At 28.6% G+C, this 13912-nt stretch overlaps 1 protein-coding gene and 2 long non-coding RNA genes across 6 annotated transcripts; 2 read left to right on the top strand and 1 right to left on the bottom strand.

Annotated features, from left to right (window-relative positions):
• Positions 1-2706: 2706 nt before the first annotated feature.
• Positions 2707-4724, top strand: LOC105137350 (uncharacterized). Of its 4 annotated transcripts, none has more exons than XR_844557.1 (5): positions 2707-3033; positions 3211-3656; positions 3756-4200; positions 4328-4433; positions 4538-4724. It is a non-coding gene; the product is annotated as an uncharacterized LOC105137350 (long non-coding RNA). The 4 variants fall into 4 exon arrangements; XR_844556.1 differs by having other exon boundaries at positions 2713-3033; positions 3211-3833; positions 3935-4200; positions 4515-4724; XR_844555.1 differs by having other exon boundaries at positions 2713-3033; positions 3211-3833; positions 3935-4200; positions 4501-4724.
• A 495-nt stretch (positions 4725-5219) lies between these two features.
• Positions 5220-9953, top strand: LOC105137345 (cytochrome P450 98A2-like). The gene is made up of 3 exons (XM_011043068.1): positions 5220-5913; positions 8731-9128; positions 9261-9953. The coding sequence occupies exons 1-3, from the start codon at positions 5427-5429 to the stop codon at positions 9903-9905; spliced, it is 1530 nt and encodes a 509-aa protein (XP_011041370.1). The 5' UTR covers positions 5220-5426; the 3' UTR covers positions 9906-9953.
• LOC105137344 (uncharacterized) lies at positions 5893-6474 on the bottom strand. The gene is made up of 3 exons (XR_844551.1): positions 6448-6474; positions 6165-6169; positions 5893-5975 (listed from the first exon to the last, which is right to left on the bottom strand). It is a non-coding gene; the product is annotated as an uncharacterized LOC105137344 (long non-coding RNA).
• Positions 9954-13912: the final 3959 nt, after the last annotated feature.

The raw sequence follows: 13912 nt of genomic DNA, 5'->3' as shown, positions 1-13912 counted from the left end.
TGTAATTTTTCCATATATATATATATATATATATATATATATCATAAGGTAGCTTTAATTATTAAAGAGATCTGTTCTCTATTTTCCCTTATTTAGTTCAAATATTGTATTGACATATAAGAAAAATATTTTCTTAAATGCATCAAATCAATAAGAAAAATACATTTTTAAAATTATTCATAAGAAAGTTGTAATATCAATAAAAATATTAAATAAACAGAAAATATTTTTCTTTTTAAAAAATTATATAAAAATGGGATAAAAGATTTGCAATATCACGATAATTATAGATAGTAAGCATGTAATGAGGTAATGAGGTAGACTCGATGTAAGTATTACTTGATACAGGACTTATATATTTACCAGGGTTAATTTAAATTAATTAATTTTTAAAAAATAAAATAATATTGTTTTGATTTAAAAATAAATAAATTTTGATAATATCATGGATTAACCTAAGTTTTTTACTTAATAACACTATATCAACTTTCAAATTATAAATTATTTTTTTAAAATTCAATCTAAGTAAAGTTTCCAATTTTAATTAATCTGTGAAGTTCATCGAGTTTGTGGGCAAATTTCATAGATCTTTAAAGTGCATTATACCAATAAATAAATAAATAAATAAATTAGGCAGTTTCGTGGAATCTCTCTAGCCAAAGGCTCTAACGCCATGATCCCATTCTATTTCTCTTTCATGAACAACAAATAAATATCAACGAACCTACCTGCAAAAAAAGTAAAATTTTCATAAAGCCTTAATTTTATAGAGAAAAAATAGAAAGGAAAATTATTAATATTATAAATAAAATTAAAAGACATAATGTTTTAAAATGGATTCTGTATAATATAATCCAGAGTAAAGTCAATAGTATCTCTTTTAAAAAATCAAATAGTTAAACAAACATTTTGGAGTAATTTTATATGTTAGAGGGGTTTTTTTGAAACTTCACATTTTTTATAGAGTCTAATTACCTTTAGGGTTAACTTTTTTATATAAATAAATAAATAATATAATTGACACATATTTTACTAGTAGCCCTTCAATAACTGTTTGTTACCTTTAAGGATAACATCTAAAGTGGTGCGTCACTTTTTATATTATACGTTAGCATGTGTCAGCTGTTAGAGCACATCGAAATTTTAAAAATAATTTTTTTTATTTTCCTCTTTTCTTTTACTTTTACTTCAAAAGTTATGCTGACATTGTAAAAATCTAAAGTGGTACTTAATTTTTTAATTATATTGAATTTAATTTAATTGTTTTTTAATTTTATTCTTTGAAATTTAATTTTTTATGGTTTTTTAATTAAATTTGAACATTATTCTTTTGATTCCTATTTATTTTGCTTTTAATATTTTTTTAATAGATTTTATTTTTTAATTTCATCTCTAATTATTTGATTATAATTTTTTTTGTTAATCTGATCCTCATTCTTGTGATTACAACTCCTTTTATTTTGATTTTTTTTATTAATTTTTGTTTTGTTAATTTCATTCTTCATTGTTTAATTTCATTAAATTTTTATATCATATTTAGTGTTTATTTTTTATCATACTTTTAAAAACCAATCTGAAAGTCGACTCTCATTATGTCTCGGGTCACAAGTTAAGCCAAATGATTAGGTTTATAAGGGATAATTTAATTTTTTTTTTATTGTACAGGAAGTAAAAATGACATTATTTTGATAAAAAAAATTATAAAAAAGTCAATAGGTACTGACATGATTTTCATCCAGTTAATCGCTTAAATTTTTATTCAACTAAAAAATAAAAATAGTAATATTTTGATAAAACAATAATGGAGAAAAAAATTCAATTATGATCCCCTTTCTTTTAATTGGTTTTTTTTTTTGTTTTGGATTTTTTTTTAGATTTTTTTTTAATTTCATCAATTTTCATTTGATTTTGTTTTGTTTATATATCAAATATGCTATTCATTCTCTTAATTTTTATTTTTTTATCCTTTTTTTGGTTGCTTTTCTTTTAATTTTTCTCCACAATATTTTATGTGATTTCATTTTGTTTCTAGATCTAGTCCTCATTTTTTTTAATTGCTCCTTTTTAATCATTTTCTTAATTTATTTTTTTCTTTTAATTTTTCCGCACAACATTTTATTTCATTTATTTTTTAAATATAATATTTAGTTCTCATTCTTTTAATTTTAATTTTATTTTATGTTTTAATTAAGTCCTCATTATTTTATTTCATTAGTTTTTATATTAGGTTTGATCCTTATTATTTTGATTACTAGTTGTTTTCTTTTTAACTTTTTAATGGCTAAACAATTTATTCAAGATTTGTTTTGATATTTTTTATGATCATCTCGGTCTCATAGTTAATGTTAATGTTTAAAAAATTAGTTTGATTTAACTTCGGTCTTTATTTTATTTTATCTTTTCAATTTAAGCTATTAGACCTTTAATTTTTCTTTTTTCTTTTTTAGGGTTATTCTTAATTATTGGTTAGTCAAGTTAACCTGAATTTACCTCTATTATTACTATTTGAATATTTTTTTATGTTAGAAAAAAATTAAATAAAAAAAAATCTAGTTAAAAACTAATAAAAGTCAATATATTGTACCCAATATGGGCCTATTATCAAAATTTTCAACAGGCCTTAAATTTTAGACTCAGTTCAGATTGATTTAAACAGGCTGAAAACTTGAACAAACCATTTGAATGGGTCTATCTAGCCCAGACCAAGTGGATTTGGTGTCAAATGCCAACTCCGTGGCTCAATCAAACACTTCCTTGTCCTAACAGTAAAATATCAACTGTAGGCAATTGAAGGAAGGAAACCAGCAACGGCTTATCTTCAACTCTAACACGCAAGAACATACTCTCGCTCTCTATCCATAACTCTATGTTGAAATGGAACACTTGTCGTTGAATCCATCTTTGCAAAATGAAATCGAAAACGAAAATTTGGGACTGCCTGAGAAAGATATCGGAAGCAAGGCCCAAGGAAAAAGATTGTCAAGAAGGGAATTTCATGGCAGACAACTCCATTTCCTGGAGATGAAGTGGAAGGTACTAGAAGGGGAGAAATTATTGTCTATTTTTTTATGTTTTACAAGTAAAGGGTCAGTTTGTTTCAATGTTTGTCACTTGACGAAGTAGCCTGAGATCACTTAAAGAACTATGGTTTTAGAGTTTCAACAAGAAGGCTTACATGAGATTTTCTGGTGTTAAAACTTCTTGTTTCAGTTCATTTCAGTGGACATATTGAAGTTGGGGCGGGGCATATCTTCATTCAAGTCGTGATAAAGGGGTTCCTTTCAAGTTCAAATTAGGCCAAGGCAAGAAATGAACTCTCCATATTAATGGTGATATATCTGTATTGTTGGCTATATGTATAAGAAGTCTTTGTTTGATATTTGGGTTTCAGGTGAGGTTATAAGTGGATAGGATGAGGGAGTTGCCACTATGAAGAATGGTGAGAGAGCAAGTTTTCCGATACCGCCAAATTTGGCCTATGGGGAGGCTAGTTCTCAACTACGTACTGATTCCTCCCAATGCAACTCTTGTTTTTGATGTTGAGATCCTGTCATGGAGTAGCATCAGGGATTTAACAGATGATGGAGGAATATTGATGAAGATAATAAAGGAGGGTGAAGGATGGGCTACACCAAAAGGTAGAGATTAAGTTTTAGGTAAACTTCTGCTCTCTTGTAATCATTGTCTATGCCTCTTTTTTTGAGATGTAGTGAGTGGATTATCTACAAGATAGTAATGCCTTTCCAACACTGTAGTGAATTATGAGGCAAAGCTTGAGAATGGAATCCTTGTCTCCAAATCTGAGGAAGGTTTGGAGTTTCATATAGGAGATGGCAAGTGTATTGTGTCAAGAACATGTTCTCAAGTACTGTCGTAGAAATTTGAGGGTTTCATCTCTGGTGAGAATAATTCTTCTATATTGATCTGGGTTTAGGTTATCTATGTCCTGCATTGAGCAAAGCAGTGAAAACAATGACAAAGGGTGAGAAGGCAGAGCTAGCATATTTTTCAAATAAGTATATTTGTGCTCTTTACCATTATAGAACAAGTGAACAACGGTTCAGACAGAGCCATTATGACTATGAAGAAAGGAGAACATGCCGCAGTGACCGTGGATACCGAATACCTCCGTGGCGGTGACGATGCTTCCTGCAAATTCCTTGCTTCATTATGAAGTTGAGCTGATTGATTTTATCGAAGGTTATTTTTCAAATTACTCTTCTGTTTGTATCTGTGAATTATCAGTCAGACCACATAAATGTATTGAAATTTCAATTTCCTGACACACACAGTGCATTCAATTTTCACAGCTCTGAGTTTTGAACAGAAATAACCATTCTGGAAAATTAGAAGCAAGTGGAAGGAAGAAGCTTGACGGAAATGTGCTATTCAAGGCAGGAAAAATCTGGCGTGCCTCTAAGAAATATGAGAAGGCAAGTTTAAATGCTATGAAATTGAAGAAAATCAATCATCATTCATGAATTTAGTATCATTTTGCAGTATTTGAGCTGCAGAATTTGCTAGCTGCAAATCCCAGGCTGCAAAATCTATAGAGTTCAACTACTCTTTCACTGACGAGGAAATGTGGCTAGCAAAAAGCTCGAGGTTATCATGGTATCTGAATGATGCAGCTTGTAAGCTTAAATTAGGAGAGTACCTTGAATATTTTTTTTACTCCATAATTTCCCACATTATGTTATAATAATGACAGGTCTTGGAACTTGACCCACTGAATGCCAAAGGTCTATTCAGAAGATCACAAGCATAATTGAAAACATCTGAATTAGACCCATTGATCCTAATAATCGGTATGTGTAAAAGCTGTTGCACGTTTTTTCTTGAAATAAATGTGAGGCGGCCAAGACATTGAGTCCAACCTAAACTTGTTATCTTGTCCCTAAGGATAAATCCGTCATGCATGGTTATTAAATCTAACCCCATATAAATTTGTCACGAGGCTCTGGTGATAAATCCGGCATATTCATCTACGTTAATTAAAAAAAAATATTATTACTTTTTTTTTAAAAAATTACATTTTTAAAATTTATTAATTATTTTACTCGGATTTTAACCGAATCAATACCCTTTAAAACAATTATCTTTTCTTTCATTCATTTATTTATTTTTTTACCATCGTTTTTCTGCGTGAATAAAAATCAACCCGCCCTGAGCGAAACACGCCTCCAGATGTATGTCTTAATTATCTTATAATTAAAAAAAAAATCTGAAAATATCCAAAGCAGCCGTGGGGTTCTGTAATAATATATTTTCAAATATAAGGTGAATGATCTGCCACGTGCTTACCTACCCCCATTTCATCTATATGAAGGCATCCCTCCTCAATTATTTAACGTGAACCTTGGCAAACCAATCTTTGCCCTATCTTCATCTCCTCTTCTTCTTCTTTTATTATCCTTTTCTCCAATATGGCTCTGCCTCTTTTAGTGTTAGTTTCGATCTTTGTTCTCCTTCTTGCATACATTCTGTACCAGAGGCTGAGGTTCAAGCTACCACCCGGTCCACGGCCGTGGCCGATTGTTGGGAACCTCTATGCCATCAAGCCTATTAGGTTCAGATGTTTTGCAGAGTGGGCTCAGGCTTACGGACCAGTTGTTTCAGTTTGGTTTGGTTCAACTTTGAATGTAGTTGTGTGTAATGCGGAACTGGCCAGGCAAGTTCTCAAAGAGAATGACCAGCAGCTGGCCGATCGATATAGGTCTAGATTGTCTGCGAGGTTTAGTAGAGATGGCAAGGACCTCATCTGGGCTGACTATGGTCCTCACTATGTGAAGGTTAGGAGAGTGTCTACTCTTGAGCTTTTCTCAGTAAAGAGACTTGAGGAACTCAGACCTATAAGAGAAGATGAGGTTTCTTTCATGGCAGAATCCATCTTCAAGGATTGCACCAATCCAGGTATGTCATATGGTAGTATTAATTTCTCTCACACTTTTTCTTGTTTTAGCATTTTAGCTTTTGTGTAGTTTTTGTTTTATTATATTTTTAGGTAATTAATATTAAATTGATAAAAGTAGATCAGTCAAAGTTATATTATTGTAGTTTTTGTTTTATAATTTTATTATATTTTTAGGTAATTAATATTAAATTGAAAAAAGTACATCAGTCAAAGTTATATTATTTTTTAGAAAGTCACAATGGCCAATTATTAAATCTGTCAGATAACGCTAGTTTAGGTTATGACCTCGTTTGGGGAAGCAGCTGTCGGTGTTTTTACTACGTTTTGTATTATTTTTATTTTAAATTAATTTTGTGTTGGTATTTTTAAATTAATTTTTGATATAAAAAATAAATTTTTAAAAATAAAAAAATTATTTTAATATATTTTAAAATAAATATTACTTTAAAAAATAGCTCAAGAATCTTATTAATTTAAGGCAAATCTTCTGTTCCCAGTTTTGGTGTGCAATGTGGGTCCCAGATGTTGTGAACTGGTCATTTAATATATATTATTGGTTTCTGAACTGTCACTCTGTCACATTCCTGAAAAAAACAAATCAAATCTTATTAAAAAATTTAATGATGGGTCCAGAAAATTTTAAATAATAAAATAAATTTTAAATAATTAATATTATATATTATATGTAGAGAAATTAATTTTAAATTTATACATTAACTGATATTTTTAAAGTAAAATAAATTTAAAAATATTTTCAAAATAAAAAATTATATTATAATTTTTTTAAAATTTTTATATTTTAAAATTACTTAATAATGACTTCATTATTAATTTTATTAAAACTATTTTTTTAATATATACAATAATTTTTTTTATTTCTAAATCTTATATGGATTAGTGAAATTATTGACAATAATTTTTTATTAATTTATTGTTTTATATAAGTGGATTATAAATATAAATATATTTTTATTATATCTTTAATTTTTTTAATTATTTAGTATTTTATTTATAATCACTACTATATTAATCATCATTATTTTTTATATAAAATTCATAACAAATATATATTAATTCATTAAAATTTATTTTAAATTATATTCATATATATATATAATATTATATATAAACATATTAATTTAAGAGGCCCATAAATTATTATATTATTAAAAATAAAACTAAAATTAAACAATTAAAAAAAGAATGAAACTCACTTAAAACAGTATAAAAAATTATTTACTTAATTAATTAATAGTTTAAATTATAGAAGAAAAAATATAAAAATAATAAAAAAACATTTGTTAAATTATTATATTAAAATTTCAATATAAAAAGTATTCTAAAAACAAGGATTAAGGGGGTTTAAGCTCTATTGTGGCTCCACCACTGGAAAGGAAAGGGTCCAATGGTCCCACCTAATTAATTATTCACCGAGTGTTCAAAAAATAATTAATTGGTAGGGACCATTCCTTCAATTTAACCCATGTGAGTTTTTACCTTTACTGTCCTCGGTTTTTTCGGTTCTCTTTACATTGAAAGTTCACGAGTTCATGCATCCGAAATGATTTATGGATTTGATTAAATGTCGATTTTGTACGAGAAAATTTTTAAATTATTGTAAGAGATTGAAAAGGGTTCAATTTTAATATTTTCTATAATTGGCGACTTTCTTTCCTTTTTTTACTATTCTAAAGTTGCATAAATATACACACTTTAGTCCATTGGTTTTTTTTGTTTTTTAATTTAATCCTTTCTATTATTTTTAGGATCTTAATTCCGGTCTCAAACTTTTTTTGTTTTATATTTTAATTTCTAAGTCTAAAGGAATGAGAGAGAGTAATGGGCAAATCTTGATTAAAAAAAGCTTTTAAGTAATTGGATTTTGGTAATTAATAATTATGATTTTGATACCTATAAAATTATATTTGCCACATAAACTTAATGGATATGGTTTTCACATTCAATGATGTTGGAGAAAATGAATTAGAGCTTATGGATTTTTTATTTAATTTAATTATATGTTTTTTAGAATGTGTTTTGTTGTTAGAAATGGGGTTATATATGTTCATGAGACCTTTTTCTCATGTTTTTTTTATGATAAAATTGGATCTTGATTTTCAGATCACTAAGCTCTTTGTTGATTCAAAGAGATGATAAATGAACAATGCATCATCAATCATTTTTTTTTTAAATAAACAGGATGAATGATGTTTTGTTATTTTATTAAAAATAAAAAAATATGGAAACTTTAACCTTTTTGTATTATTATATTTTCTGATTAGGGCTCTAGAAAAAAGAAAAGAAAAGAGAAACAGTAAAGAAAATTAATTAAATAAAAAAGGTTATTTGTTTTTTTTTTTTTCACTTCCACAACTTGGGTAATTTTGTTTTGGATGGGTTTCCATGTTGAGCCTGATCAGTATTCTTATAAATCGCATATCCCATCACATTTTCTTGATGATCTGCATTTTTTTAATTTAAATTCCCTAATAAAAAACCCGTAATTTCCCAGTAAAGCTCTTCTGAGGACTTTCTCAAAGCAGATTTTTTTTTTTAAAAAAAAAACAGTAATGTCATCCTCCTTTGATTAGAAGTTTTTTACCAGCGGACAGGTTCAATGTTTCATGATTACTCTAGGCCCATGGCCACGTTTAATTGTTGGAAACCATCATGCCACTCGAAGCCTGTTAGGTTGATTTTGACAAGACTTTTAGCGCAATTATTTAAATTAGGTTTAGTTCAGTTGTGTCTGATTCAGAATTGGCTAAAGAATCGTAAAGGAAAATGCTCTTGAAAACAAGATTCATGTCTTGCAGAAAACCATGGAAAAAGCTTGTTGGTGAAGAAATACTTGGGAGATGTGGCTTTCAATAACATTACAAGACTAGCATTTGGGAAACGATTCATGAATTCAGAGGGCATAATTGATGAGCAAGGCCAAGAATTCAAGGCAATTGTTTCCAATGGAGTTAGGCTGGGTGGATCACTGACCATGGCAGAGCACATTCCATGGCTTCAATGGATGTTTCCACTAGAGGAAGAGGCTGTTGAAAAGCATAACGCTCGTCGAGATGGGCTAACTAGAGTTATCATGGAGGAACACACCAATGCACGCAAGAAAAGCGGAGGTGCCAAGAAACATTTCGTTGATGCACTGCTTACATTGCAAGAAAAATACGACCTTAGTGAGGTTACAATTACTGGTCTCCTATGGGTATGAATGCACGTTTCGCCTCAAAATCTTAAAACAATTTGGTGATTTCGTTTTTGCTGTTAAATGAATCATCGGTCGACTAGCTATGACTGATTATGGCCTAATTAAACTCGCACCTAATAATTTGTGCAGGACATGATTACTGCTGGCATGGATACAACAGCAATCACAGTGGAGTGGGCAATGGCTGAGCTAATCAAGAACCCAAGGGTTCAACAGAAGGTTCAAGATGAGCTAGACCGAGTGGTTGGGTTCGAACGTGTCATGACCGAGGCAGATTTCCCAAATCTCCCTTACCTGCAAGCTGTAGTCAAGGAGTCGCTGAGGTTGCACCCACCAACACCACTGATGCTACCTCATCGTGCCAATACTACTGTTAAAATCGGCGGCTATGACATCCCTAAGGGATCAGTTGTTCACGTAAACGTATGGGCTGTGGCTCGTGATCCAGCTTTGTGGAAGAACCCTTTAGAGTTCCGGCCAGAGAGGTTCTTTGAGGAGGATGTCGACATGAAGGGTCATGATTTCAGGCTACTTCCATTCGGCGCTGGAAGAAGGGTGTGCCCTGGTGCACAGCTTGCCATAAATCTGGTCACGTCTATGATCGGTCATCTGCTCCACCATTTTCATTGGACCACCCCTGATGGTGTCAAGCCGGAGGACCTTGACATGTCAGAAAGACCTGGAATTGTCACTTATATGATGACCCCACTACAAGCAGTGGCCACTCCTCGCCTGTCTCCACACTTGTACAAAAGGGTGGCTTCGGATATGTGATTTGGACGTTGCTGCCATTAAGGACCGAACCAAAAATTTTCCTGTTTTGGAATATTAAATAAATATATGAATTTTCTACGATAAGTTATTAATTTATGTGTAATAAAATTTTAATTCAAATATATTATTTAAAATATTAAAAAATAAATTTGAAGTATATAAAAAAAATAAAAAAAATTACAATTAAAGTTATACTTTTTTATATTTTATAAAATATAATTTATTTATAATTAAATATGAATTAATACTGTAACAATCTTTCAAACAAGATAAAATATCATATCTAAATTAATATTATAACACTCTTTTAATTGTAATAAAATAATAATTTTATATTAATTAAAAAATAAAATAATTAATTCTTTCTCTCTCAATTCCTCTTCTTTTTATTTGATTCTTCCTTAACTTATTACTTTATTAAGGTTATATTTTTATTTTTTTTCTTGAATTTTTTTTATTTTTTTCCTTTTCTCTCTGTCTTTTTTTTTATTCCACTTATGCCTAATCAACAACATATATATATATAAAAAACTGATTTGTTTTATTTTTTAATAGCAACTAATTATTTTATTCTTAATAGTGATTTTGATTTTATTTGATTTTTTTTATTAACTCTACCAAACTCTGTTCATTCTAAAATTTTAATCAAATTTTATTTAATATATTTTAAAATCCTTAGTAAAATTTAAGCTCAATTAATGGATGAATTGAAAATTACACTTAGTTAAATTATAATTTTTTTATTAAATTTTTAAATTTTTTTAAAAATTTTAATTTAAGTGAAAGCATCATATTAAAAGATTATTTTCATAATTTTTTAATATATAAATTGAAAATTACAATTTTTTTTATATAAAATTAATAAATCTTAACTTCATCTAGAACTCTCCCGAGCGCATGCATGCCTCCGCCCTCGGCTGCCATCCTCGGATTATTGTAGGTTTTGAATTGGATCGAGATGGTCCATCACCAAGTCTGAAACGGATGCCTATGGTTTGGAATAAATGATGTGAAAAAACATTAGCCGCACTCAATAAAAGCCTCATGAAGTAATTGATAGATACAGATTCTCACATGAAGCATAGGGCGGCGTGTTTATTGCTCTATAGGATGCTGGATATAGCAGCACTGCCAGACACTACAGTTTTAGCATGTGCTGGCATCAAATTCACATAAAACGCCCCCTCCACGTTCTTCATTTCTTCAACCGTCAAATCAAACCGCTTACATCCAAGAGTACTTGTCGTTGTTTGGCACTCGGCCCAAGCACGTGGCATGAGCCCAGGGGTATCAGGCTGGTGATCTGGCCTGAGGTGCCGGGACACGGTTTGAGTCCTTGTTTTATAAAATTTGATGCTCAATTGTTTTTTTCTTCCTTGTTTTTTTACCAGAGATGTTCATAGTTAGATTCAGTTTAGTTTATATTAATTTTATAAAATATTAACTAAATCAAATAAAAAACTAGTTCAAACCGACCCGGTCAATTAAATCTAGTTTTTTTTAATATATAAAAAAAATCTAAACCTGAACTTTCAATTGTCTCTCGTCCAAACTTTAGCAACCAAATCTGAATCCATTATCAAAATCTATAAGAAAAACTTGGAAGAATTTAGATCCACCTTGAAAAATAAATCTGTCATTATCCACGATATCGTTTTATACGTTGTCCATGATCTTCCCATTTTTTTCGAGGCCAACGCTGCTATCACTCAAGAGTATGTCTGGGGTGATGGGCTTGTTTGGAAAAACCTGGTTGTATTTTCACCTTTGCTTTTGTGAACATGAACAAGTAACACTCGGGTTTCTTGAACCAAAAGCACAATTCAAATGTTTGCAATCCCTGAAGCCAAAAAAACATCAAATCCAAGCCTTTCTATATAAATATCTGATATATCTAGTATCTAGTTGAACCAATCAAAAGAGGTCATGGTTTTGCTTGTTAAATGCTAAAATATAAACGGTAGTGCAGTTGAAAATTGAAAGGAAACAGAGAAATAAATATTGAGAATTAATTGAGAGGAAGATTGAGAATTTATTTGAGTAAAGAGATTGTTTTTTCAGAGGCAGAAAAGTTACGTTAATTGTTAGGTTTAACTAGGTAAGCTGGTTCAAATATTTATACCATAAAATTTTGTTAATTGTTTAGTGGGTCCAGTTCGGTTTGATTCTGGTTTCTGGTTCAAAATTAAAATGGAGTCGGATTTGTTAAAATTTATGATTTTAAAAATTAGTTTAATTATTTTTTCATTTCAATTCAGTTTTTTCAGTTAAATTTTCTTTAATTTTATCAATTTTCTTAATTAATTAATTATTTTGATCACCCCTAATATTTATCATTCTTTCTCTCTAGTTTAGCTGTTCAGATCCGTACTAGATTATTGGTTTGTGTTTAATCTATGAGTCAAATCAATTTTTCTTAATATAAAAGGATGCCTAGGTATTGCTAATGTTTTTTTAGTAGAAAAAAATTAAATTGTGTAAGAAGCAATTTGATATGACTCAATCATCTTAGAGAGTCCAAAAACAACCTAGATGACCGAAAAAATATATTTTGACTTAAAATAAATATTTAAGATGTAATTTTTTAAAATATATATTAAGAAATCAATATATTGGATCAACTTGCCAATCTATATACCAAATTATAAAATCATGATAATCTCATAAAAAATTAAAATAAATTATGAAACTCAATTTCTAATAAATCTAATATCGAATGATGAAATTAAAAAAAAAGGTTAAAAAAATGAGATTGGGATAAAAAAAATAATAAAAAAAAATTATAAGCTCAATTTTTAATCAACCCAGTGTTGAAGGATGATATAAAAAAATAATTAAAAAATAATATAAAAACAACTCCAATCAATTAAGGTTAACCCGTTACCCAAGTCATAAAATGAAAGATAACCTCATAAAAATCAAACCAAAATAAATTATGTAGTTTAATTTCTAATCAATTTAATATTGAAGGATGACATTGAAAAAAAAATTATCAACTAAAAAAAATATTAATCTATCAAACCTGTGATCCAGGTCATGTATTTATAATAACATCATAAGAAATAAGTTTTAAAAAAAACATAAAATTAAATCCTTAATAAAACTAATAAATGATATGATTAAAATAAAAAAATAAAAAATATTATTTTAATAAATAATATTATATGAGAAGTACAATAATTTTTTTTTCTTGTATAATTTTTTTTTAATTAGTTGTTGAGATTCAACAACGAAGATTATGTTAAATATATGTGATACTTTCAATATCATGTTATAAGAATTATTAAAAAAGCATATAATAAAATTGTTCATAAAGATCTAGCAAAGTAATGATAAATATGTATAACTACAAATTTAGATTCATTTACGCTATAAAATAAAAAATAAAAAAAAAGTTTTCTTTTTCTCTTTTAAATTTTTTAAATAAAAAAAGCAAGAAAAAAAAAGATATAAAAAATATCTTAAAGGTCTGAATCTGGAGTTTTTTTGTTTTGTTTTTTTCCTTGTCAAGAAGAGTATTATCTTCGAATTTAATAGGGTAAGGTAGTTGTTTAGAAATGCTCATCTCCATGTCAATATATTTAATGTCTCTAAAATATATAGAATGTTGAGCTTGTTTCATCTTATTAAAACCTGATTTTATTTTAAAATAATATTATTTTAAAACAAAATTAAAAATATAAAATCAAGTTAAACTGTTTAATTGATCATGGGCTGTGCTAGGTTCATAATTTCTTGTATACTCAATAATATCTCCATGCATGCTTTTATTTTCTTTTAAATTATTTTTTTTGCAAAAAAAAAATCGATTTATGATGATAATAAAAATTAAAGGAGGTGATCATCCGGACAATTTGGATAAAATTGCCATCGCATTTGCATGACGCCCATTACTGATCGCTCGTAATATTCACATAAAGCACGTTTCTAACAAAAACTTTGAAATCCATCAATTCTACACCATTATATATATCTCCTGGCATTTCTTTGGCTAGAACCTTCAAAAA

The sequence above is a fragment of the Populus euphratica genome, unplaced genomic scaffold (assembly GCF_000495115.2).
Source record: "Populus euphratica unplaced genomic scaffold, PopEup_1.0 scaffold66.1, whole genome shotgun sequence".
Classification (NCBI taxonomy): domain Eukaryota; kingdom Viridiplantae; phylum Streptophyta; class Magnoliopsida; order Malpighiales; family Salicaceae; genus Populus; species Populus euphratica.
This window is presented reverse-complemented; position numbering and strand designations above follow the sequence as displayed.

Bases quoted from the DNA above. Each gene is read 5' to 3' on its own strand.
- LOC105137345 (XM_011043068.1), top strand. From the start codon at position 5,427: ATGGCTCTGCCTCTTTTAGTGTTAGTTTCGATCTTTGTTCTCCTTCTT. The intron at 5,914-8,730 runs GTATGTCATATG...CATGTCTTGCAG, and splicing joins CAAGGATTGCACCAATCCAG to AAAACCATGGAAAAAGCTTG. The intron at 9,129-9,260 runs GTATGAATGCAC...TAATTTGTGCAG, and splicing joins CAATTACTGGTCTCCTATGG to GACATGATTACTGCTGGCAT.